This window comes from Gossypium raimondii, chromosome 13 (genome assembly GCF_025698545.1).
Source record: "Gossypium raimondii isolate GPD5lz chromosome 13, ASM2569854v1, whole genome shotgun sequence".
Taxonomy (NCBI): domain Eukaryota; kingdom Viridiplantae; phylum Streptophyta; class Magnoliopsida; order Malvales; family Malvaceae; genus Gossypium; species Gossypium raimondii.
The window spans coordinates 7145461-7169341 of record NC_068577.1 but is presented as its reverse complement, the minus strand read 5'-3'; the positions used below and the strand labels follow the sequence as shown (position 1 = coordinate 7169341).

The window sequence follows — 23881 nt, the reverse complement described above, 5'->3', positions numbered from 1 at the left end:
GAAAAGTGGGCTCTTGACCAAGTTCTTAGATCCTTGTCACGCAGCCAAGCCTCAGCAGATTCTGACAGTGACCTCATTTCAGACATTGCTTCTTCAAATTGTCTTGGAAAAGTTACTTTAGCAGCTTTCCAGTAAGTAAGACGCAAAACTTGGCCTCTAAATCCTTCCATATTTTTAAAATTATTGTAAAGATGTCTGGCACAATTTCTTGCTTCAGCATTAGGGAACAACAAAGAAATCGCTTCTATTAAACCCTGTAAAACAATTAAAACAACATGCTAAGTAATCATTTTTATATAAACAATTTAGCGTATACTATGACTTTATAGTACCTTTTGTTTGTCAGACATGAAGCATATATTGTAGGAGTTGTCGATCTCCAAATCCTCTGTAACAACTCGAGGAACCAAAACCATGATTGTTTGTTTTCACTCTCAAGCTGCAAAAAAAAGCCACTTGGATATATACAATCATTGGCATCAACCCCGACAGCAGCAAGCAAATGTCCACCATAATATCCTTTCAGCCAACACCCATCTAACCCTATAATTCTCTTACAACCAGTTAACCAACCTGATTTGCATGCTTCAAGGCATATATAAAGCCTCTGAAATAGCCTACAGTCTAATTTACAGATGGTTGTTGTACCAGGGTTGCTTCTCCTTAACTCAAGTAAATAATCATATATATTGGCATATTGGGCTTTGTGATTCCCTTGAACTAGTTCGAGAGCCCTAATCTTAGCCCTCATACATTTAGTCCGAGACACTATTGTTCCAAAATCCCCCTAATATCATTTTGTAAGGATGTTAAGGAATAATTAGGATCAACTTGAAATTTGTGTAAATAATGTCTAGCCATCCACTTTGAAGTAATATTCTTATTTTTCATTACCTTGCCACACTTATTGTGGTTGGCTAAGGTCTTAATTTGCCAACTCCCATCCATTGGATCCTTGGGATTTAACTTGGATGCCCATAATGTCCATGGACAACTAGGTACACAGACTGCTTTCACCCTAAGCTTGTCATTCCTAGTTAGTTTGGTTTCTACCCTATTTATCCTCCCATACTGTTTAATTGCATCTTTTAAAATGTCTCTACTAGGGAAAACCAAACCATTTATCAATATAGGGTTCTTCATATCAGTTTGAGGATTGAATAGATGGTACTTTTTATTCCCATATTTATCATAATCCACGTCATTATTCAAATCATCATCACTGTTACTATTAAAATCATCTTCTAAACTCCAAAAACTTGAACCCAGTAAGTGGTCTAACTCCTTCTGTATCATTTCACCTACTAGTTCAACCTCTGGTTCATCTACCCTATCACTATTAGACTCAAAAGAATCAGAATAAACAGTACCTGACTCATAAGCTTTATATGAACTATCATCTGAGTCAAATGCTTCTCCTCCAAAATCTCCCCCTAAAGTATTTTGTTCAACTTCAAACCCTAAACCAAAAAAGAAAATAAAACATTATATTAGTATCAACAAATTGCACAATTCAAACCTGAAAAAAATATTATCTCAACTTCAGTTCAATTTCAAACAACATCACTAATGAATTTATGAACATTTTAGGACATTCGGACAGCAGTCAATATTCACATTTGGACAACATTAAAATACATAATCTAAAACATGAAAATAGTAATCATTATTCACAGAGAAAGTGTAGAAGATAAATCAATTTATCTCAGTAATTATGTAATAGGATTCTTTACAGAGAAGCTGTGGGGTATATGCTCAAAAACTAGCTTTAAGATGGAGAAGAAAAAGAATTGTGGATGATTTTTTAAATGCCACCTTCCTTTTTCTTATGATTTGCTTATTCAGAAACGAGAGACAACATAAGAGGAAGCACTTTATTAAATGAAATTTTGCTTCATTCTTATTTGATAGATTTACAATTGTTTTTGGTTTTGTTCAGTAGACAGGTCAAAGAAACAAAAATACTCCCTTACTGTTTACTATTTCTTCTTTCCACTAGAAATATATTGACAATATATGTTCATGCTTGGGCTATCTAAGTTATTTAGTGGTTGCCAGTTGGGGAGCTATGTTTACTCTCTTCACCTGTTTTTTGGGGGGGAGTGGGGTGGTGGCTATTTTAAGAATAACAAACTAATCCATCCCTCTAACAAACCTAAACCCAATGCTAAAAGGCCATGAACACTCATACACAACTCTAGGAAGCCCTTATCCTTAGAATCAAATCATGTTTGGGGTTTTCTTCTTAACCCTTCACTGCAAAATAATTTTTATGCAATATTTTTTTTCCAATTTATCACGTTTTATGGAACATTTGGCACCTCCTAATCCTTTGTGTAGACATTGAGATTGATGGATGATAAGATGGAATAAGCTTACTAATCTTTGATTTAAAACTTTTGTTCTCAATTTCACATGCAGAATGTCTGCAGAAACGGTAGCATGTATAGCAGTTGAGTCCCTATCAATATTAGAGAAGATGCATTCCAAAGGGTTGGTGATCTTAGTTATTTTTAGTATGAAGATTAGCAGTTGAGTCCCTATCGGCAGAAAAAGTGATTCCACTTACAATAAAAAATTCAATCTATTTTCAGGGTTTTCATTAAACAATAAAAAATTTAATCTTTTGTTTTTCAGTATTGAATAAAAGAGGCAGAGGAATGCAAAGAAGACATACCTGGACTCTCCATTGAATCCATCTTTATGAAGCAGTCAATTTGATTTCAACTATTTTGATCTTAATAATAGTTTTTCCAGCCAAATGAAAAAAAAAGAAAAACCTAAAAAAAGAAGAGACGAAGAAAAATTAAAAAGAGGAGATGAACAGTTTTTTCAGTTAAGGTTTAGGTTTAAAAATTTTAATTAATTAAATTTATTTAATTTAAAATCTATTTTTATCCCATTTAAAAATCCAAGTTGGCACTTAAAATCTAGTTGGACTGCCACATAGGATTACCGTTAGAGAGATAACGGAACTTAACGGTAGAGTGATCACTTTGTAACAAAATAATAACATAAGTGACTAAAACGTAACATTTCAAACATAAGTGACTAAAATGTAACCTGAAGCAAACAAAAGTGACTATTTTTGTAGATTACCCAACAATAAATAACGCAATCACAACACTAAATTAAAAATACAAACATTACAATAAAAACACTATCCATGGCAACATTATATTAATATTATCTTCCATGATATATATATTTTCTCCTTTTGACTTATTATATCAATAATTATAGGTCGATTTGATTTATATATTGGGCTTATAGATATATACTATTTAATATTAATTTTGGTTAATTTAATTAATTATCTGTTTTTGAACGGAATCAATCTATAATCAAAATTTTATAATACCTTTAATTGACTTTTAATTAAATTAATTTTGATGATTAATCGATTAATCAAATTAGTTCTATTCAATTAATTAATCCGGTTTTAATTAAAATATGTACACCCTTATCAAAGAATATCTTAGCATATTTTAACTTTTAAAATGTTATTAAACTCTCATGTACACTCTTAATAATGTTATTTCATCAAATTAATTTTAAATTTTTACGAGGATTAATTTAAAAAGTAAATATTTTCCAAATAAATAAAATAAATTATACTCAGTAAATTATTATTTATAAGTTTAGGTTTTAATTATTTAATTTTAAAAGTCACAAAATAATAATTAAATTATTTAAAAATTTCATTTAAATTACTATATCATTAAAATTATGGTTGTATAACTTATTTTTTGCCTACACTAATTAACCGACATTTTCATTTACTAGATCATTTAGCCGACATTTTCTAATATTGAAAAAGGAAACTTTTATTTTTACTTTTTCGGTATTTTTATCCAAAGAAGAGAGGATGGTTTAAGGGTGAGTTTGGATAAACGGTACATTTATTTTTATTTAGTGTAAAAATAATAGTGGCAATGAGATTAGATGTGAGAAAAAAAATTTAGATAAAAAATAAGTTAAATTGAAAGTATTGATTTTACTTGTATCCCTATCAGAGAGAGAAAATATACAGAAGAAAGAAAAGAAAACTTAGAACGAGCTTCGTGGGTGGAGCTTGTTTTCGTTGCGTTTATTATTATTTTTTCTGATATTCCCAACACAGAGAAAGGAAGGAATGGAGAGCGATTCAGCGATGGGGGCATTTCCATTGCTGACAACGCCCATCGAGTCCAACTACAGGGCATGCACCATTCCTTACAGATTCCCTTCCGATAATCCTCGAAAGGCTACCCCTACTGAAATTGCCTGGATCGACCTTTTCCGCAATTCCATTCCCTCCTTCAAGTACCACTCTTTTTCTTTTTCTTTTGAATTTCTATCTTATTTTTTACCCAGGAATAATGGGTAATTTGAGATTATCCCTTTTAAGTAGTTCTTAGGTTCTAAATTGTTCTATTATGTTACTATGCTATTATTTGTGATTTTACTCTTTTTTTAAATCTTTTAATTATTTATGTTCTTTCTTTACCTGGAAAATTGGGTAATTTGAGGTTCTAAGTTCGGCGGTTCTAATGATGGTTCTTTTATGTTAGTATGCTATTATTATTATTATTATTTTAAGAATAATTTTGTTCTTTCTTTTCCTGGAAAATTGGATAATTTGAGATTCTTCCATTAAGTTCTTCGGTTCTAATGATTGTTCATTTTTGTTATATACTATTATTTGATGATTTTTACGTTTTCTTTCTAAATTCTAATCGAATTGCTTTGCTGTTCATTAGGCGATAATGGTAAACTAAAAGGATAAATTTTTCCGTACGATTCTGCTCATAACTACAATTTATTGCAGGAAGAGAGCTGAGAGCGATACTACCGTGGTTGATGCTCCAACTAAAGCTGAGAAATTTGCTCAAAGGTATTGGTTATTTCTTTTATATACACATATGTACATATATCAGATTAAAATACATTTTAAAATAACGAATTAAGTTTGACGTTTTTTTAGTAAAATAGGTCAAATTGGTAAAGGAGAGAAATGTCATTATTGAATGGCATTTTCAGCTATTTTAGGTAGTAGAATGGCACAAAAAACCTCTGGAAACGTAGTCGGGTTCTTTCCGAATTGGTCCAGCTTTGCCTGGTTCTTCTTCTGCTGTGCGTTATACTGATTGGATTCTACTTTGTAATTGGTCGGACATATATTTGTACCTGTATTGTACATCTAACTGTACTGTATTGGACTAGTGAAACTTTCAAAAAACCTCTAGAAAAGATAGTAGAACCTTTTTTTTCCAACGGTGGCATCCTCTTGTCAATTTGACCTATTTTGTTAAATAAATTTAAACAATATATTTCTTCATTTGACATATTAAATAAGAAGTCCTACTTTTGCGCCCTCTATATCTCTATGTACGATTCCTTTAAAGTTCATTTGGTTTCATCTGTGAACATGTTCTTTATGCAAATTTTGATGGTTCCTCCATCAAATGCATTGGTTGCTCATAAGTCATAAGCATGTGCAACTGTTTCCTTCAGTATTTCTTATCACATTTGTGTATTCTTTTTGCTTAATGCTGTGAAAGGTATGCTGATATACTTGATGACATAAAGAAAGATCCAGAAAGCCATGGCGGGCCACCTGATTGTATTGTAAGTCAGATTCTTTTTCAAAACTAATTTCTATGTCAATTTTATGGATTTCAGAATGGTTTTTTCTTGAAGATATTCAATGTGGTCCTCATGATAGTTTTGCGGTTTTGTAGCTTCTCTGCCGACTTCGTGAACAGGTTCTTAGAGAACTGGGGTTTAGAGATATATTCAAGAAAGTCAAAGTGAGTATTTAAGTTCATGTAATGATAAAAATTGTTTTTTTAAACGCAAGTAGTCAGAATTCCATTTTTTAACTTTCTAATTTTGATGAGTGAAAACACATCAGCTTGCATGAACAATACTGGTAATTTTATTTCCTTTTTGGTAAACTGATGATTCTTCAAAGAGTAACAAACAATAACGAACATTGTAGATGAAGGTAGGGATTATGTTATAATCATTTTACGGTTTGTCCAACTTGCAATGTAAGAATAGTTGATACTTGATGGAGGTCAGTGGAGGTGTCAGGTGTTAAGATATATAATTGCCAGTGTTATATGCTGTTCACATTTTTATGAACACTGTTCTTCTTTGGAAAATTTGCAATAGGATGAAGAGAATACCAAGGCTATCTCCCTATTTCCGGAAGTAGTTTGTCTTAATGATGATATTGAAGATGGTGGGAAGCGCCTTGAGAATCTAGTTAGAGGAATATTTGCTGGAAACATATTCGATCTTGGTTCTGCACAGGTAGATCAATCACTATGTGATATTCATCTCACCAATCACCGTAATTGTCAAAAAGTATTTACACTCACAATAACTGGCAGATTGTATTTGTTGGTCTAGTTACAAACTTACCATGTTTTTTACTCATCTCCATCAGGCATTTTTTAATCCAAACTATCTGAGATAAGCAACTTGAACCATAATAATCTCTTGGCTCTATCTGGATTTCTTGCAACGTAAATTATCCTGCATTTTTCATGCTCTCTTAAACCACTCCGTCTTCGAAACATTTTCCATTTGGATCAGGGTTCTTTTTTATTTTTGCTGGTTGTCATGATCATCTTTTCCCATGGATGAACTATGATTGTATAACATGTTTCATGTGTTCTGATTTAGATAATTTCTGTGGCATTTATAATCTTTTTGAATTAAAGTATACCGAATAGGATAACTTTTGCAGTGGTACTTACTTTTCTTATGTACTATTTTACCTTACCTCTGGAAGCTTGCTGAGGTTTTCTCAAGGGATGGAATGTCCTTTTTGGCTAGTTGTCAAAACCTTGTTCCTCGACCTTGGGTCATTGATGACTTCGACACTTTTAAAGCAAAATGGAACAAAAAATCTTGGAAAAAGGCAAGTCCTTCTTATGTAATGTATATATATTAAGACATCTTTTCTCTTTGCAATTCACTTTTCAATAAAATTGAAAGTTGATATTGCAATGGCAGGCAGTCATTTTTGTAGATAACTCTGGTGCAGATGTGATCTTGGGTATTTTGCCATTTGCAAGAGAGTTGCTAAAGTGTGGAACCCAGGTTTGCAATTAAAATCTAAAAGTATTTCATATACTCATTTAAATAATATATACATGTGTCTTATATATGCGCCTGTTATCAGTTCTTCACTTTCATTATTGGTTTCAACAATCTTAAAGTCTGTCTTAGATATATTTATTATGTTGATACGCTTAGTATATAACTTTAGTCCTTGCACTTAACTGTGGTCGTTATTTCATATAGTAAGCAAGAGATTGAACCCTGATCACTGAGATTTCATCGTTCCACTGGTATTAGATATTCATTATAAAAGATCAGATAGAATTATGTTTGTAATCTTTTCCTCTTTGCTCAGGTTGTGTTGGCAGCTAATGACTTGCCTTCCATCAATGATGTAACTTATCCCGAATTGATTGAAATTATATCGAAGGTGATAGAAAGAGAAACAGTTCTAGATTATGATTATTATGCTTTTTTCCCTCTCATCTCTAACATATTGAATGCTTATTTTTACCAGTTGAAGGATGAAAGTGGTAAGCTTATCGGTGTTGATACTTCAAATCTTTTGATTGCCAATTCTGGTAACGATTTGCCGGTAAGATATGCTATTTTTGCCTAATGCATCCAAACTTGATAAAGAGCTTTCATTGGTTATCAAAGTAACAGCCTCTTCTTGTTTTTGCAGGTTATTGATCTTACGAGAGTATCACAAGAGCTCGCCTACCTGGCAAGTGATGCAGACCTAGTTATTTTGGAAGGCATGGTAGGTTTTTCTCATAATCCAGCAGATTTCACGTAAAAAATGTTCTTCCTTTGCCTTGTGACTTTGAGAATGCAACAAGAACCGAAATCAAACCCCGGCTATTCAAATAGCATTATCTATTGTCTAACTTGATCATAATCTATTGCTTAGGATTGTGTTAGTGTTTAACTTGTTCAACCTTCATTGTGTATTTGGTGGAATAGGTCAAATGTGCTGCTGACTATGATTTAGGTTGCTTCTGTGTTTTATGCTCAGATTTAATCCTTGTCGATCAACTGTTAGCAACTAAGATATTCGGTTTCTTTATATGTATATTAAGGGTCGCGGAATAGAGACTAATCTTTATGCTCAGTTCAAGTGTGATTCACTCAAGATCGGAATGGTAAAAGTTCCACCTCTATCTATATTGCTTTTGCAATATTTCAGGCATTTGCAGAACTTTTATGTAGTTTGACATGTATATTCAATTTGCAGGTAAAACATCCCGAGGTAGCCCAGTTTCTCGGAGGACGGCTATACGATTGTGTTTTTAAATACAATGAAGTTTTGGGTTGATAAAAAGTCATTCAGGACCATATAAAAAGTGCCACTCAGGTCAGCTTGGAACATTATAAAGCTCTCAAATTAATTTAATAATGAAATGTGAAAGCTAGTTGCATGCCCTTCATTTTTATTTCTATGCAAAATGCATGTAAACTAGGGGATTGGATGATGAAGAAACTCATGCAGGCTTGAGCTACCATCATATTTTTATTTTTATTTTTATAATCTGATGAAATTTGAATACCTTGAAGGTAGAGTAACATGTAACAATTGATTCAATTTTCTTTGAACAATTTTTTTGGATTTTTTGAGAGTTCACATAAGTTAAACTTGGAATATTTGCATAAAATAATAATGATAAAATTTAGGGACGATAATGGCGTCAGTCCCTGTTATGGTGTCATCATTTAGTCGATTTTTTTTTATTAAAATTGTTATTAATTTTTTACTTGCATTTGGAGGATTTGTCATATTAAAATTGGCATTACTTGTTTGTAATAAATAAAAAATATAAAGTTTAAGGCCAAATTCTGGTTTTGGTGCCAAATTTTGGGTTCTAGGCCTTGTACTTTAAAAAAAAAAAAAGGTTAAACAACTTAATGCGATAAAAAGTTCGTCAATTGAATGTTTTAAAGCTGTTTTGTTATGAAATTTCACATCAAACACTTAAAGGTAAATAGTAATTTGAGTTAATACCATTATAAAAGTAGGTTTAGATTATGTAAAGTTAAAAGTATAAAGATTGAATTCAGTAACTTCCCAACCATCTTAAAATTGAACATTATGTTTAAATGTGAATTTTATCCCTTTATATTTTATGAAACTTGAAAATTAGTCTAAGTAGGTAAAACAATTATAGTTTCCTCCATAGTTTAGTAATTTATATGCAACAAATTAGTTCGAAATTTATGTTATTGTAAAGGGCAAGGACTAAATTAAATTAAAGAACTATCTTCTCAATTCCATAGAGGATGGAATTCATTTTAAACATCTATTTTATTCTTTTCCCAAAAGTAGACCAAATATATATTATGAAATGCAAGAAATCGTAATCCAAATGTATACAATTATAATACAAGTTCTTATAAAATTGAGAAGTCTATACTTTCTATATAAAATTAAAGCAATCCTTTTATGACACGTGTCCAAAACTCCAAAGAGACATACAAAGCAATTCTTTTATGACATCTGTCAAATTAAGGTATTTTGTTGTATTTAAGTAACAATGCGAAAACATAAACACTATATATTTGATAAATTCAAAAGTAATGCAATCGACCTTAAGCGTTGATACCTCAAATTCCTAAAGATGTTGGTGGATTTACAAATAAAGGTCCTTAATATTTTCTTAAACCTCTCAACTGTCTTAACTGTTGAAAAAGGTTAAACAAAGAATATGGAACTGGGAAATTGCCAGCTTAACAACATCAGTATTTGAAAAAACCTTGCTGAGGGTCGGACCCCATGTCAGGGTTCTCTCCTGACTCTAACGAGAGCCTGAATGCTTGAAGAGGCAGAGTACCTCGACGGGTACCTAATAAGGCGAACCATGCACGTTGTGCATGATTCGGTTCGACCCCGACCCTCAACAAACCTTGTCTAAAACTATTTTCAGCTTTTGAAATATATATGATTGTAAGGTAACGGAAGAAAGGGAAAATACATATGGGAATGAAAGCAAAAACCTTGGTAAGCAAGAATTTACAATGCGCAGGAATGCGGCACAAGAAATCACTATCTTTGCAACTTCCCTGCAGAGTGCACGTATACCGACAGTGACACAACACTGAAATAACAAGAGAAACATGAGTTCTTACCACATAGAGACATAATTGAAGTTTGCCATGCATGAGAAATATCATTATCTGTATGGGTATTAAAATGTGGTTGGAGATAACTTACATGGCACCAAGGAAGAAAGCAAGGGTAAGATTTAAAGCCAAAAAGAAACTCCGAAACAATGGCTGTGAGAAGCATTGCAACCGGAGTAGAATACACCTGCGCAACATTGGAGGTATCTCATTACAAGGAAGTTAACTCATTTCTTAGCTTCAATTGCTCGCTAGCAGGCATCTAATATCATCAGCTACAGATGATTCTTAAATTATTATTAAGCCGCAAAAGACTTTATCGGGATCAAAGGTAACTTGTAAATAGTACAATCAACTCATTTTAAATAAAGCAAGCACCTTATTGATAGGTTCCAGCATCAATAAAACTGCCAGTTATATATAACGTAACCAGCAGAATAAACAAGTAAATCCATTCATCTTGAGGAAGGACCAGCAATTTCTTTCATTGTTGATTAAATTACATATGTATGTCCATGCAAATGTATGAACATTACTTTTTTGGACAACCATGACAGGGCTAACTCACAAGATTCTAACAATCAGAAAGGCGAATGTAAAAGCGGACAAATGAATACAACAATTACAGATAAATTTTGCAATCAAAACATACCTTCACAAATTTGTCTGCATATTTCATTACCATAGGCACTGCAATGCCACTGCAAATGGAACAAATACATAAGCATATTTCACGAAAGCACAAGGAAACTAACAAGTCCATACTTAGCTGGTACCTCACTGGAACAAGGAAAAGGATGTCTAAAAAATATAAGCTATCATTGCAAAAAGAATATATACTTATGGTATAAATGTCAGAGATCCTTATTATTTCTGGCTGTAGTTTAGCTATAGCAGTGACGATTGACGTGAAGAGTTAGTTTGCGGAACTTCAGATGGTTAAGGATCATGAGAGTGGTAATGATCGAGTAATGGCTTTGTAGCTCATTGCATTTCGAAACATGCTATTCTGACAGTTAAAAATTTTATGTTGGTCTAAGAAATTCTCTACAGTTCATAATTATTCTCCAATAACAAACTTTAATTCCTCATAACTACCAGGAAAAAATAGTAAGATCTTCTTAAATGCAACTTCTATGACAAAACAATGAATGGAGTCAGCAGCTAGTTTCCGGCAAACAGATCAAGTCAGAAAGGAGAATGTAAATACCTGAGTGCATGGTTAAGGATCATGAGAGTGGTAATGATTGAGTATCCATGGAAGAAACCCCTGAGCAAATGAAACATAGTTCAAAAGTTTATATAATTGATAAAATTGTCTCGGATTATAAATTTATTAAGATAGAACACTATTTTAAAGTGATAAATAGAGGATTCTTCATTTTGTAAGACAAATAGATGCATTTATAAGTAATGAGTCGTATCTATGTTCCATAGACATACATACATGACATGCAAAGTCAATGATAATTTCTAAGATAGATACCAGAAACAAATTAAGAGGCTCAGATTACTTGTTCATGGCAGCATCGAAATCTTGTATCAGTATTACTACAGCATTGAAGGCCATTCCAAAGCTATACAACCAGAAATTCTGCACATTTATATTCCTTGATGTGCGCTTCTTAATTATGGCCTGGTAGCAGAGAAAGGAAATAAACAACATGAATGCCTATAACAGTTAAGGATTTTACTAGTTGCACTCTGCAGAAGTTCAGTGTGCATTTTAATTGAATCAATACTTTTTCAGAGATCAAGTAGAATTATAAACCAAATAAATTCAATAGGACCATATCAGGCAACAACAGTTAAACATCTCAACAGTAAATAATATTCTAAACATGTTGCAGCTAAAAAAGAAAGAAAAGAAAATTGCAATGAGTATCTCAAAAAATTAACCTCGGTGTACACTCCTGCAAATCCACTCAAAAGGGCCATCACCTGCAAAGTATAAAGATATCAATTATAAAAAATTTGAACTTTGAAGTGATAAATCAATTTATTTTTCTCCATCACTGGACTAAAAGAACTTTCCACTTTTTTTGCAACTTACAATGGCCATTATCCAACCTTGCAAAGGTGTTTGAAGAACGTGGTCAGAACTGCAAAAATTAATGCCACTTAGTAAAGCGTAGCTGAATGATAAATTTAGCATAAAACTTATAACATTCCAAATTAAGAAAAGCAGCCCCCATCTTCATTGAGCCGAATGGCATGTAATTGAGATATCGAATGCCATTTCAAATATGGGACTTATAACCATATAAAACAGACAGCTTGAAATTCTTAAATAGTTCTCTCTCAATTTTAGAAATTTACCAAGACGCAATAGACACATCCATCGCTTAAACAAAGGCAATCTCCAATGTCAACAAGTTTGTATCAAGTAACAAGCATGTAATCGAAGAAGATCTATGGATCCATCCAATCAAGGGAATAATTAGGAAGGTTCTATCACTCTTACCGAGAGTTTAGCTGTGCTGTGGTGCAGCCAGCACATAGAAGAATGAAAGCTGCCCACTGAATCTCACTTAGCTCCAGTGAGATTAAAAACAGCGGTGGCGGTGTGTTTAGCTTCGGTGAGATTAAAAACAGCGGTGGCGTTGAGATTAGTTACTGTAGTGGTGATATTAGATACTGTAGCGGTGAGATTAGAAACAATGGTGGAGTGTGTGTTTGGATTTAAATGCAGCTGTAGCGGTGAGGTGAGAATAAAAAATGACTATTAAGTACATCAGATTAGAATTGATATATAATAAAATTTTTTAAAATTATTTTACTTTTTTAAAATTATTAAAATATGTGAATTTATAAATTCATTTAATAAAATATTAAAATGTATCTTCCAATATTTTAATGAATTATATAATCAATTTAAATTATTTATTAGATAAAATGATAATTATTTTTAATTTTTATAGTTAAATATTTTTTATGACAATGATAAATATTATTTTCACAAATAGTAACATTATACTTTGATCAAAATTTGAAGTATCTAAATGGATGATTTTTAATAAAAAAATATAGTAACATAAGACATAACAAGTTTCATTATTACTAGAAATTAGGTTATGATACAAAATGTTTTTACAAATATGGATTCATTAAACTAGTTGCAATGGTTTCCCTTAATATCGTGATTTTAAGGTCACTTTCTCTGTTAGAAGAACTCGATTCACTTCTATCAAAATGGCCTGAAGAGATTGGCATGTTGGGTATATTCTCAAATTGTCGAAAATCCTCATCATTTGACCAAGCATGTCTTCGAATGTAATTATGCAAAACCATTGTTGCAATAACTATTAAAACTTGCTTGTTGAATGAATAACTTGGAATATTTCTTAATATTGGCTATTTTTTTCCACACTCCAAATGTTCGTTCAATCACAGAGCGTAACGAAGAATGAGCATGATTAGAGATTTTTTTTCTAGATACTTGATGATTACCTTGACGAAAATCAGGTAAATGATATCGTTCCCCCCTATATGGACTTAGAAAACCTGCCATTTGTGGATATCCTGAATCCACAAGATAATATTTTTCTACAAAAAAGTAAAACATAATATCAAGTTTAAAAATAAATTAAAAATTTTAATATTTTTTCATGTAAAAATTAATTAAAAAAAATTAAAGTTCAACTTGGTGGAGGGTGTGGAAACTTTAACTCTTGTTTTCTAAGTGCTTGCAAAAAAATTCTACTATCATGTGTTGTTCCTTCCCAACCAGGAAATGCAAAAATAAAGCACATGTTGAAGTCACAAACTGCCATAATATTTTGAGTTGGTTCACCTTTCCGTCCGATATAAGGTATTTGACAAGAATGTGAAATGCATGCTTTTATGTGTGTTTCATCTATGGCCCCAATACAATCCTTTAAAATAAATACAAGTAATGAGATAAAAGTTAGAAATAATTTACATTTTAAAAATATAAAGATTGTGTAAATTTTACCTTAAAGTGAGGCCAATATCTTGTATCATGTCGAATATGGTTCGGTACTTCCTCGTATTGACCTTCAGTGGGTTTAATCGTGTCTATTCCCATTCGAGCAAATATATGCAACATATCAGTAAAAATATTACTAACAGTTTCCCCAGATCGTTGAAATCACTCTGTTGCATTTGAATTTGATCCTCTATTTCCAAGAATGTACAATGATAATGCTAACTTCTCCATCGCCGATACTTTCCCATTCTTTAAGCGATAATTTGTTTGCAAATCATGCAACAAGCTGTGAAATATATTTTTTGGCATCCTAAAACTATTCATGCAGCGATCATCGTGTCCATTTAATACTTCGTCCACCCACATTTGACCTGTATAATTTGAATCCATACGCGGTTGCATAGTGAAATAAGTTTCATGGTGTACCAATACACTGCTTAACACATATTCTTCCTCTTCATGATAATTGTTGTGCTCAACTTGGGTAACAATTGTGGCTATTCTTCGTTGAACTTCTTCACTTAATTCAGGGGTATCATAATTCATATCAAAACTATTATGCATATTGTTAAATTCATCCATAACCTGAAAAAGTAATCAAATGAAAATAAATTAACATTTCGTGACATTCTATACAACACCGAAACTTGATTAAAAGCATAGCATAAAAATACCAAACATAAAAAGCATCATACATTAGTTTTACATATAAAAAAGTAGTATAGTTATATTACAATAATAATTCTAAGGAGCTTATGGTGGAGGTGGTTGATGGTATGGTTGGAAGGGAAATGAGGATGTTGCTACCAAGGATGAAAATGATGCAATTGGATTTTGTTCAGCATACTTACGTCGAAGCCACCAAACCCTATCATCTGGATCTAAGTTCAAAAACACTTCTCGTTTTACGGGTATTTGGAACATTTTGGTGGCAAAATAGTACAGTTCATCTTTTTTGGAATTTCATCTCCCAAAGCACGCAAAGCATCCATTGCATTTGAAATAGTATATTGAGAGTGAGGAAAAATAATTTCATTCACTAACTTCCTAGGACTAGCCATACTCTCACACAATTTCTCAATCTGAGTAGTTAATGTATTTCTTGATGATTTTCTACTTGAACTTGATTTTTTTTCTTTACCATGTACAGCCCCAAGTGTTTGCTTTCTTCGATTAGGAATTTCATGAAAAGGGTTTGATGGTACCTCATCAGGAAGAATACCTTCATTCTCGTTACTATGTTCATCTGAATCACCAAATCCCTCATTAGGTGCATCATCTACCATAGGAACCCCACTTGGAAGAACACCAGACGAAGGTGCCCATGCGTTCTCTCCAGTGGCTACAATGCCAGGAAACATTTGCCGCATTAACTCATTCAAGCATGGTTCAATTCATTTCTTCTTAAATCCTTTAAAATCAAGATTTTCCTACATAACATGTTAAATGTTATACTAAGATTTTTATAATTGTAAAATATTAATTTCAATAAACTTTATGCATTAAAATAATGATACATTTTACACTAACCTGTATTTTTGCAGCCCACCATTCTTCGGTAGCATCGACCATCTTTTTAGATGGACACCATCCAATACCTGTAGATTCCTTAAGCAACTCCCTCCATAGCCTCCACTCCTTTTTTTAATGTATCCCACTTATTTTTCAATTGAGGTTTTCCATATTTTTTTTTGTGTTTTTGCTTGAAAAAGAGCAATGACATTTTCCCATCCTTTTGAGTTTAGATGAGTTGTGCATTGACTTCATTCAAGCAAAGCTCACAAAATATCAACGTCAGCTCATCATCCCAAACAACTTTTGTTGCTAAGGTACTATCTCCCTCCACAAACCATCTGTCGAAACCATTTTTTTGAAAGTTGAAAAATGGGTATCGATTTTGAAAATGAAAATGGGAGTCGCCACCAATCCTTTATTGAGGTGTGATCGGCTCACCTTGAAAATAATTTTGGTCTGCGAAATTTGAGAAAACAAGTTCAGGAGTCAGTTACGCATGAGGAAGGGTTAGCACCCTCGTGACGCCCAAAATTGGTACCGAATTGATTGTTTAATGTCTTAATGTCGAAATTTTGAAAAGATTTTTAAATACGATCATTTTATTTTGAATAAAATGAATTAGACGATGAGATTCACTTATTTCAAAGAAATAAATCGTCACACTCAGTAAGTTAGAGTGCAACATTTTAAATCCTCAAAATTAAGTTTATCTTTCGTCTTTTAAAACCTATGCATCTTGAGGAGGATGTCCGATTATCTGGGTCAAATGAGAAAATAAAAACCCCGTAAGTTAAGGTTCGATTTCACAAAATTCCTAAATATCGAATATTACCTTAAAATCCTCGTCTCGAGAAAATAATACGTCATATTCAATGCGTTAGGACACAACGCGTCAAATTCCCGAGAATGAGCTTTTATTTGAAATTTGTATGTTTGAAAATTTTCGATTATTTAGATTCGACGAGAAAATTAGAACCCAATACGTTAGGGCTCAATTATCTCGAGGATTCCAAACTTCGAGTATTTTGAAGATTTTTGGATACATTGATTTTGATATTTAAACGATATTTGATGTAATTCTTTTGAACGAAATAAAAAAAAGATGGAATAATGATGTACAATGCGAGATGAGGATTCATAAACCTATATGTTAATAAACATAAATAATCCATAAAACCAATAAACAAATACCATATACATAAAGGCAATAATCTCACATCACATGTAAATATCATCATAAATATTTAAAACCTAATGATTAATAATAATAATAAAAACTAAGAAACAATCAAATTATCACAAACACCAACTCAATGTACAAGTTTTGAAATAACCAAAAACGTGAAAGAAAGGAAATTAAAATTATTGATATATTAACAATATAAAATACTTAAAACAAATAAGAAGTAAGAAAATTTGAAATAGTCAAAAATTAAGAAAATTAAAAATAAATGATATAAAATCATATATATTTATTTAGATAAATAGCATATATAAAACGGAGAATTTAATATATATAATAGTATAATAATATGTACATATAGTTGCAATAAAAAGATGAACTAGAGTCTAAAACAAGATATGGAAAATGATTTAAATAGGTAAAAACATTATATGAAAATGAGCTTTAAATAGCTAATATGAATTGATTTAAGGTAAATAGTATAAGATGATTTTAAAATAATTATTATATAAAACAATTTGGAATAAAACTATATAAAACAATTTTAAAATAATATGTAGTAAAATAATATATATATTTGAAGAATAAATGAAAATATAAATAAATATGATAGCAATCTATAATACTAAAAATAATAGTAATATATAATAAAATAACAGTAATAACGAAAAATAGTAAAAAACTAATATTGAATTTACTTAGTAAAGAAATACAAAGGATTAAATTATAACGCGCTTGAAAAGCGGAGGACTGAATAGGGAAATAACTCCTGTCAATTAAATGACGCCGTTCCAACGAAGTCAAAGCGCATGGTCTAGGGACCAAACTGAAACAGAAGCAAAATTCGATGCCAAAATTGCAAATAAAAAAACTGCATTGAATACGCCGCAAAGGAGGGAGGACCTAGCACGCAAATTCCCCTCCCCATGCCAGAACACGCGGATCTGGCCGCGGTTGGATCGGGTCATCGGGTTATAGGGCCAATACGGCGCCGTTTCAAGGCCACTGAAGCAGGCCTTAAACGGCGTCGTTTTCCACACAACAGATACCTTACTCTAAAACCCTAAAATCAGTAGTTAACCTTAAACAAATCAAAAAAATCTAAACATTTCTCCCCCCATTCCAAAGTCACGCCGCTCAAAAAAGGGAGTTCTCCGATCTTTTGAACCACCGTTCGACTCACAACGAGCAAACGCGACGATTCAATCGGTAAAATCACTATCCTTCGCTTTCTCTTAAATAGTAAATCAAAAGAAAAATAAATCAATGATTGAAAGAAAGAAACCAAGAATCGAGAGAAAAATTTCAAAATAAAATCTAAAAATCACCTTTCTTTTCAATTTTTTTTTGTTTTCTATTGATATTCTGTGTTTTTTGATACAATATATCCCTCTTTACATTGTTTTTGGCTTCATATATAGCCGAGTAAAAGTAAAAAAAATCTCTTTCTCTCCTCTTTCTGTTATTTCTTTTTCTGCTATTTTTTTATTTTTTCTTGGTGCTGCGTTGTTTGTCTGCCTCCTTTGTTTTGCAGGTGTCGTACGAAGACGTGGCGCGGTGCAACGTATGAAGGCGTGGTCCCTGGCGGTGGCGCACGTGCGGAGGCGTTGGCGGCGGCTTGGTTTTCAGAAACCCTAGAATTTCTATTCTTAGTTTTGGGCTTAGGAGATTTGGGCTGACGTTTAGTGGGCTTGTAATACTGGACTGTTATTTTATTGGACTTTCTATTTGGTTTGGGCTCCGGGCAAAATTTGGGCCCTACAGCTGCCCCTTTTTGCTCATTGTCATGTAACGGGGATAGAGTAAAGACTAAAGATGACCAATTTTGCCCGGTCGTGCTTGGACCTCGGTGCTCTTTTTCTTCAAGTAGCTTCACTCCATCCTACTGCATCTTTAGAGGTATTGGAATTGGTGTTTCGATCCACTCCACCGCAACGTCGGGGAGATAGGATTCGTAACTCGTAGCTTCTAAAGGAACAAAATTTTGCTATCTCTAGTCGGCAAGATTTGATGCGATCTGCTCTACTGCAACTTCAGAGAGATAAGATCTATTACTTTAATCCGCTCCACTACAACTTCAGGGAGATAGGATTATCGACTTCAATCTGCTCCACTGCAACCTGAGGGAGAGAAGATTTACTTCTTCAGTCTGCCCCACTGTGACTTCAGGGGGATAAGACTTGTTTTCTCAGTCTACTTCGCTACAACTTCAGGGAGATAGGATTGATTTCTTCTGTCTGCTCCACTGTGACTTCAGGGGGGATAAGACTTGTAATTTCCAACCTATTCCACTGCTGGTCAGGGACATAGGGCTTGTGGTTTAAATCTGTTTCCCTACTCCTAGGGAAGATAAGATTCACTGTCTTCGATCTGCTCCGTTGGTGCTTAGGAAGGCAAGATCTGTTATCTTTAAGCAGCTTCACTGCAACCAATGGAGGCAAGGCTTTGTTTTCGATCTGCTTCGCTGTTAACGCAGGAAGGCAAGATCTGTTATCTTTAACCAGCTCCAACTGCAACCGATGGAGGCAAGGCTTTATTTTCGATCTGCTTCGCTGTTAACACAGGAAAGCAAGATCTGCTATCTTTAACCAGCTCCAACTACAACCGATGGAGGCAAGGCTTTGTTTTCGATCTACTTCACTGTTAACGCAGGAAGGCAAGATCTGCTATCTTTAACCAGCTCCACTGCAACCAATGGAGGCAAGGCTTTGTTTTTGATCTGTTTCGTTGCTAACGCAGGAAGCCAAGATCTGCTATCTTTAACCAGCTCCAACTGCCACTGATGAAGGTAAGGCTTTGTTTTCGATCTGCTTCGCTGTTAACGCAGGAAGGCAAGACCTGCTATCTTCACTGATCTGTTCTCTGGGGAACATGACCTGTATAATAAACTTAATTATGCCTAATGATTAGGATGGCATGATCAAAATGAATCAAATACTCCTAACTAGACATATGTGAATGGTGTTTGCATGAATGCAGAATTTTATTTTTCCGAGAATGATCCCGCTTAGGTTGTCATTACTCGAAGTTTATTAAGGCCTTATCACCTAAGTGTTGTAACACCTTCCTTCTCGACTGGCTTTTTTGAAGAAACATTTAGCCAAGTTGCCCCCCACTGTAAACCTTAAAGTTTAATCCACTGGGGCACAAAAAAATGTACCATCATTCTCCCACTGTAATCCAATGGTAGAAATATGTGGCTTTTCCTCGGTCCTCTTTTATCACAATTTGGGGATATAGGATCCGAATCGTTCCTGTTTCTTACACCATTCTCAGGGTGTCATACCAAAGAGTTATACGCAGATGAAAGCTCTCTTCTCTGAGGTAACCTCTTCCTCTTGCCTGGTGATCATTGCTTGCTTGTTTACTTAAGCTTTATCACCAATGTAGCATCTTGTCACTTAATGCATTTGACAGAAATCCAAAGAGAAAGTCTAAATTTAGACTATTCATTCTCAAATTTCCCACCTTTAAATTTGGTGTGTTCTAAACAATAGTCCTGTTTCAGGCTCCTATATTATTTAGAAACTTTTCAGAGTAATATGCAAAACTTCCTTTGTGAAATTTTTATTACTCCATTAATCATTATTCCAATGAAACATGTTTGTAAAAAATGTCATAACGATGGATAAGAATAAAGTTGGTTCTGAGCATAGCTCGAAAGAACAAATTATCAAAAATAGTAAAGAAGGATGTCAAAGAAATTAATTGGGAATGTGTATATCTTGGAAAATAAAAAAGTTTTCCAAGAACAACAAATAATATGAGAATTGGGTGCCCCAGATATCGCAGCTTGAACTTCTCTGTACAAACTTTTTGAAGACCATTCTGAGTTGAACATGTGTTTAGGAGATCTACAGTGCTCTGTCGATGCCCCAAGATGTCGCATATCATTTCCTGTTGATTCAGGCATAGCAAGATCACCACATGCCCCAATATGATCAAAATTTGAACAGCTTAAATCACCTCATGCCCCATTCTGATCAGTATTTGAGCCGCCCTTTTCGGGTTTTCAACTCAAATCCCTTTTGGCCTAAAGCACCCTTTGTGGGTTTTCCCCTTAGCCTCTCCATTTTACTTTTCATTTTTTCGTTTTTCATTTCATTTTTTTAAATCCATTATCTTGCAGTACGGTGACAAACCGTGGTGTCTGATTTTGAACTGATTACAGCCCTCAGCTATCGTGCTGTCATTCAAGTTCAATGCAATTTTTAATACCATCCTCTCTGGAATTCTATATCGGCATGCGATGACATTGACGCATGCAGTAGCCTCTATCCCTTTGATGAAGTAATTAATGATCTCAATAGTGAAGTAATGCCCATTAGAAGTCTTCGATAATGGTGATGTCTATGCCCCATTTTGCTCGAAACTTGAGTCGCCCTTTTCGGGTTTTCAACTCAAAACCACATTTGGTCACAAAGCGCCCTTTTTGGGTTTTCACCTTGGCCTCTCCTTTTCTTTTCTTTTTTTCTTTTCATATTTTATTTTGACTTTGATTTTTTTCTTTTTTACTTTTGACTTTGATTTTTTTTTTGAATGTGAACCCTTTCGATCAGAATAAGATTTCTCACTTTCATCTTGTATGTGAAAAACCCTCTTTGGTATCAGGTTTCTTTCATAGAGCCTTTTGGGGCACAACTACGATAGAAAAATTTGGATCCTCCTCTTCAATCAGGATAAAATCCAACAAAACTTGAAGAGATAAAAACTCGACTTCAAACGGGCAAAGCTATACTGAGTTAACAAGAAAGGCATTGCCCCGGCAAAGAATTTTCATTGTGTCATTCACATTGCAAATTTTGTCATTGTGTTGTTGCGCAGATTTCATTATCAGCGCTTAACCCGGCATATCCTGGTATGAACATACAAAGACATCTTTAAACTCTAGAGGTGACTCAACAAGGTCTCGCTTCGTCTTTGACGTCAGGTCAAATCTAATATTTACCAAGCTCACAATTTTTAATAATTCCTTGAGAGGTAGGATCTGTTTATCCTCTTGTTCTACCATCCTCAACAAGTTCGGAGATAAGCTACGATCTATGTCATTTTCAAAGCCATGAGATCCGTCTAAACACATGCCTCGCTTAAGAGGAAAATATGAGTCTGTAGCAGTGTCATTCATGTAATTGATATATGGGGACTCATAATAAGTACCAAAGAATATGCAAAAGAATGTATAAATTTATGAATAATTATTTATACAATATGATTATGAATGAATGAATAACAATTTAGAAGAAAATTCAAAAGAATGAAAGAATCTGGATTTGTTTGTAAAGAATGAAAATATTGACTCAGCAATAATTGCAAAGATGTATTTCATTAAAATAATAACGTTCAGACATGAGCCTATTTCACAAAGGAATTCTATCATTTTTAGGCTAAAAACAAAAAAAAGGTTCTGAACATTACTCTAAATAGTATCTAAAAACTACAGGGCTTTCTTCCGCAGCCTAATTGCTTAGAACACTCCCAAATTTATAAGGGCGGATATCTGGCAAAGTCCCTTCCTCAGTTGCTTTTCGTCGATGTGAACATTTCCCACTCTTCTTCATGCATTGTATTCACTCCATTTATCAATTATGATTGGGTAATAGATTTTTCGCACTGGAGGAATCATCAAATTTAACGACACCCATACTGATAAGCCTTTCAATCAATTTCTTAAAGGCAATGCAGTTTTCTATGGAATGCCCCGTATTTCTCGCATGATATTCGCATTGTGCATTTGCGTCGTGCCATCTGGGGTACGGAGGCTGTGGAGGCTTTGTGTAGAGAGGGGCAACAATGCGCGCGTTGAATAAGCTTTGATACAGCTCCTTATACGACATCGGAATTGGCGTGAACTGAAGGTTCTCAGTGCCTTGTTTCACATAAGGTTCTTGTCTTGATGAACCTTGTTGACTAGCGACCCCTTTACCTGGATGACTTACTGACCTTGAGTAAGCTGTGTTGTTCACCTCATTTTCTCTTCTCCTTGGGGTTGACCTCTTATCACTCTCTTCCGCCTCAATTTTTCCGGCTCTTATAGCACTTTCAATCATTTCACCGCTCATGACTATGTCAGAAAAGCTTGTTGTAGCACTTCCTAACATGTGCGTAATGAACGGGACCTTCAGTGTATTGATGAAGAGCATTGTCGTCTCTTTCTCCAAGAGGGGTGGCTGAACCTGGACTGCAACTTCTCTCCACCTCTGTGCATACTGCCTAAAACTTTCGCTCGATTTCTTTTCCATGCTTTGCAAGGTGATTCTATCGGGAACCATATCCGTTACATGGCCGTATTGTTTCATGAATGCCTGTACTAGGTCCCTCCATAAACCAATCTTGGTGCGGCTCAACTGATTGTACCATTTCGACGCTGCCCCAATGAGGCTATCCTGAAAACAATGTATCAATAGCTGATCATTGTTAGTATACCTAGTCATTATCCTACAGAACATGGTGATATGGGCTTCTGGGCAACTGGTCCCACTATACTTTTCAAATTCAGGCATCTTAAACTTGCGAGGGAGTACTAAGTCTGGAACCAAGCTCAGATCTTTCACATCGATTCCATGGTGACTATCGGCGCTTTCTAGGGCTTTAAATTTTTCCTCCAACCATTTACACCTATCTTCCCATTGTTTTGACAGTTTGACGCTTACCTTCTCTTTTTCAGCCATTTCATTGAAATCAGGAATAACAAGATTCACTGGGTTATCCCTAATATTAGAACCTGATCCAGCCTCGGTCTGAATCTGTACATGCAGAAACGTAAAGCTTAGAGGATAGATAGGTCTATCCTTGTCTTCTTCTTCATCATTTACCATAGGATCTTTCCCTTTATCTACTCCCTTAGTCAGTAGATGGGTCAATTCAGCCATCGCATCTTTTTGAGCCTTGATCAATTTTTCCATCATGTCTTCTTGGATTTTATCTAACCGCTCTTGCATTTGCACTTGTAACCGTTCTGGCATATCCTTTTGCATTTGCTCCAGTTTTTCTAATCTTTGGTCCATTTCTTTAGTCTTTCGACGAGTACCGTATTGATGCTTAATGGGTGAGCTTTTGTCGGT

The 23881-nt window shown here is 33.9% G+C and overlaps 3 protein-coding genes across 4 annotated transcripts; 1 reads left to right on the top strand and 2 right to left on the bottom strand.

The window, feature by feature from the left end:
• The first annotated feature begins 3991 nt into the window (after positions 1-3991).
• On the top strand, positions 3992-8655 carry LOC105783494 (damage-control phosphatase At2g17340). Of its 2 annotated transcripts, none has more exons than XR_008193039.1 (12): positions 3992-4305; positions 4811-4876; positions 5544-5610; positions 5724-5792; positions 6160-6300; positions 6785-6917; positions 7013-7095; positions 7412-7486; positions 7574-7651; positions 7742-7819; positions 8023-8201; positions 8294-8481. XR_008193039.1 is itself a non-coding variant. In XM_052627208.1 (12 exons), the coding sequence occupies exons 1-12, from the start codon at positions 4136-4138 to the stop codon at positions 8372-8374; spliced, it is 1104 nt and encodes a 367-aa protein (XP_052483168.1). In that variant the 5' UTR covers positions 3994-4135; the 3' UTR covers positions 8375-8655. The 2 variants fall into 2 exon arrangements, 1 of the variants encoding a protein (XP_052483168.1); XM_052627208.1 differs by having other exon boundaries at positions 3994-4305; positions 8139-8201; positions 8294-8655.
• Positions 8656-10732: 2077 nt separating this feature from the next.
• LOC105784470 (CMP-sialic acid transporter 4-like) lies at positions 10733-12777 on the bottom strand. The gene is made up of 7 exons (XM_052626984.1): positions 12638-12777; positions 12227-12275; positions 12073-12114; positions 11688-11809; positions 11384-11443; positions 10826-10874; positions 10733-10747 (listed from the first exon to the last, which is right to left on the bottom strand). The coding sequence occupies exons 2-7, from the start codon at positions 12233-12235 to the stop codon at positions 10733-10735; spliced, it is 297 nt and encodes a 98-aa protein (XP_052482944.1). The 5' UTR covers positions 12236-12275; positions 12638-12777.
• Positions 12778-14818: 2041 nt separating this feature from the next.
• LOC105781952 (uncharacterized) lies at positions 14819-16173 on the bottom strand. The gene is made up of 2 exons (XM_012606466.2): positions 15653-16173; positions 14819-15552 (listed from the first exon to the last, which is right to left on the bottom strand). Exon 2 carries the CDS (start codon positions 15490-15492, stop codon positions 15028-15030), a length of 465 nt encoding a protein of 154 aa, XP_012461920.1. The 5' UTR covers positions 15493-15552; positions 15653-16173; the 3' UTR covers positions 14819-15027.
• Between the last annotated feature and the right edge of the window lie 7708 nt (positions 16174-23881).

Bases quoted from the DNA above. Each gene is read 5' to 3' on its own strand.
- LOC105783494 (XM_052627208.1), top strand. From the start codon at position 4,136: ATGGAGAGCGATTCAGCGATGGGGGCATTTCCATTGCTGACAACGCCC. The intron at 4,877-5,543 runs GTATTGGTTATT...ATGCTGTGAAAG, and splicing joins GCTGAGAAATTTGCTCAAAG to GTATGCTGATATACTTGATG. The intron at 6,918-7,012 runs GTCCTTCTTATG...AATGGCAGGCAG, and splicing joins AAAATCTTGGAAAAAGGCAA to TCATTTTTGTAGATAACTCT.
- LOC105784470 (XM_052626984.1), bottom strand. The intron at 11,810-12,072 runs GTTAATTTTTTG...CTCTGCTACCAG, and splicing joins TTGCAGGAGTGTACACCGAG to GCCATAATTAAGAAGCGCAC. The intron at 11,444-11,687 runs GTAATCTGAGCC...TCATTTGCTCAG, and splicing joins TTCGATGCTGCCATGAACAA to GGGTTTCTTCCATGGATACT.
- LOC105781952 (XM_012606466.2), bottom strand. From the start codon at position 15,492: ATGCGGCAAATGTTTCCTGGCATTGTAGCCACTGGAGAGAACGCATGG.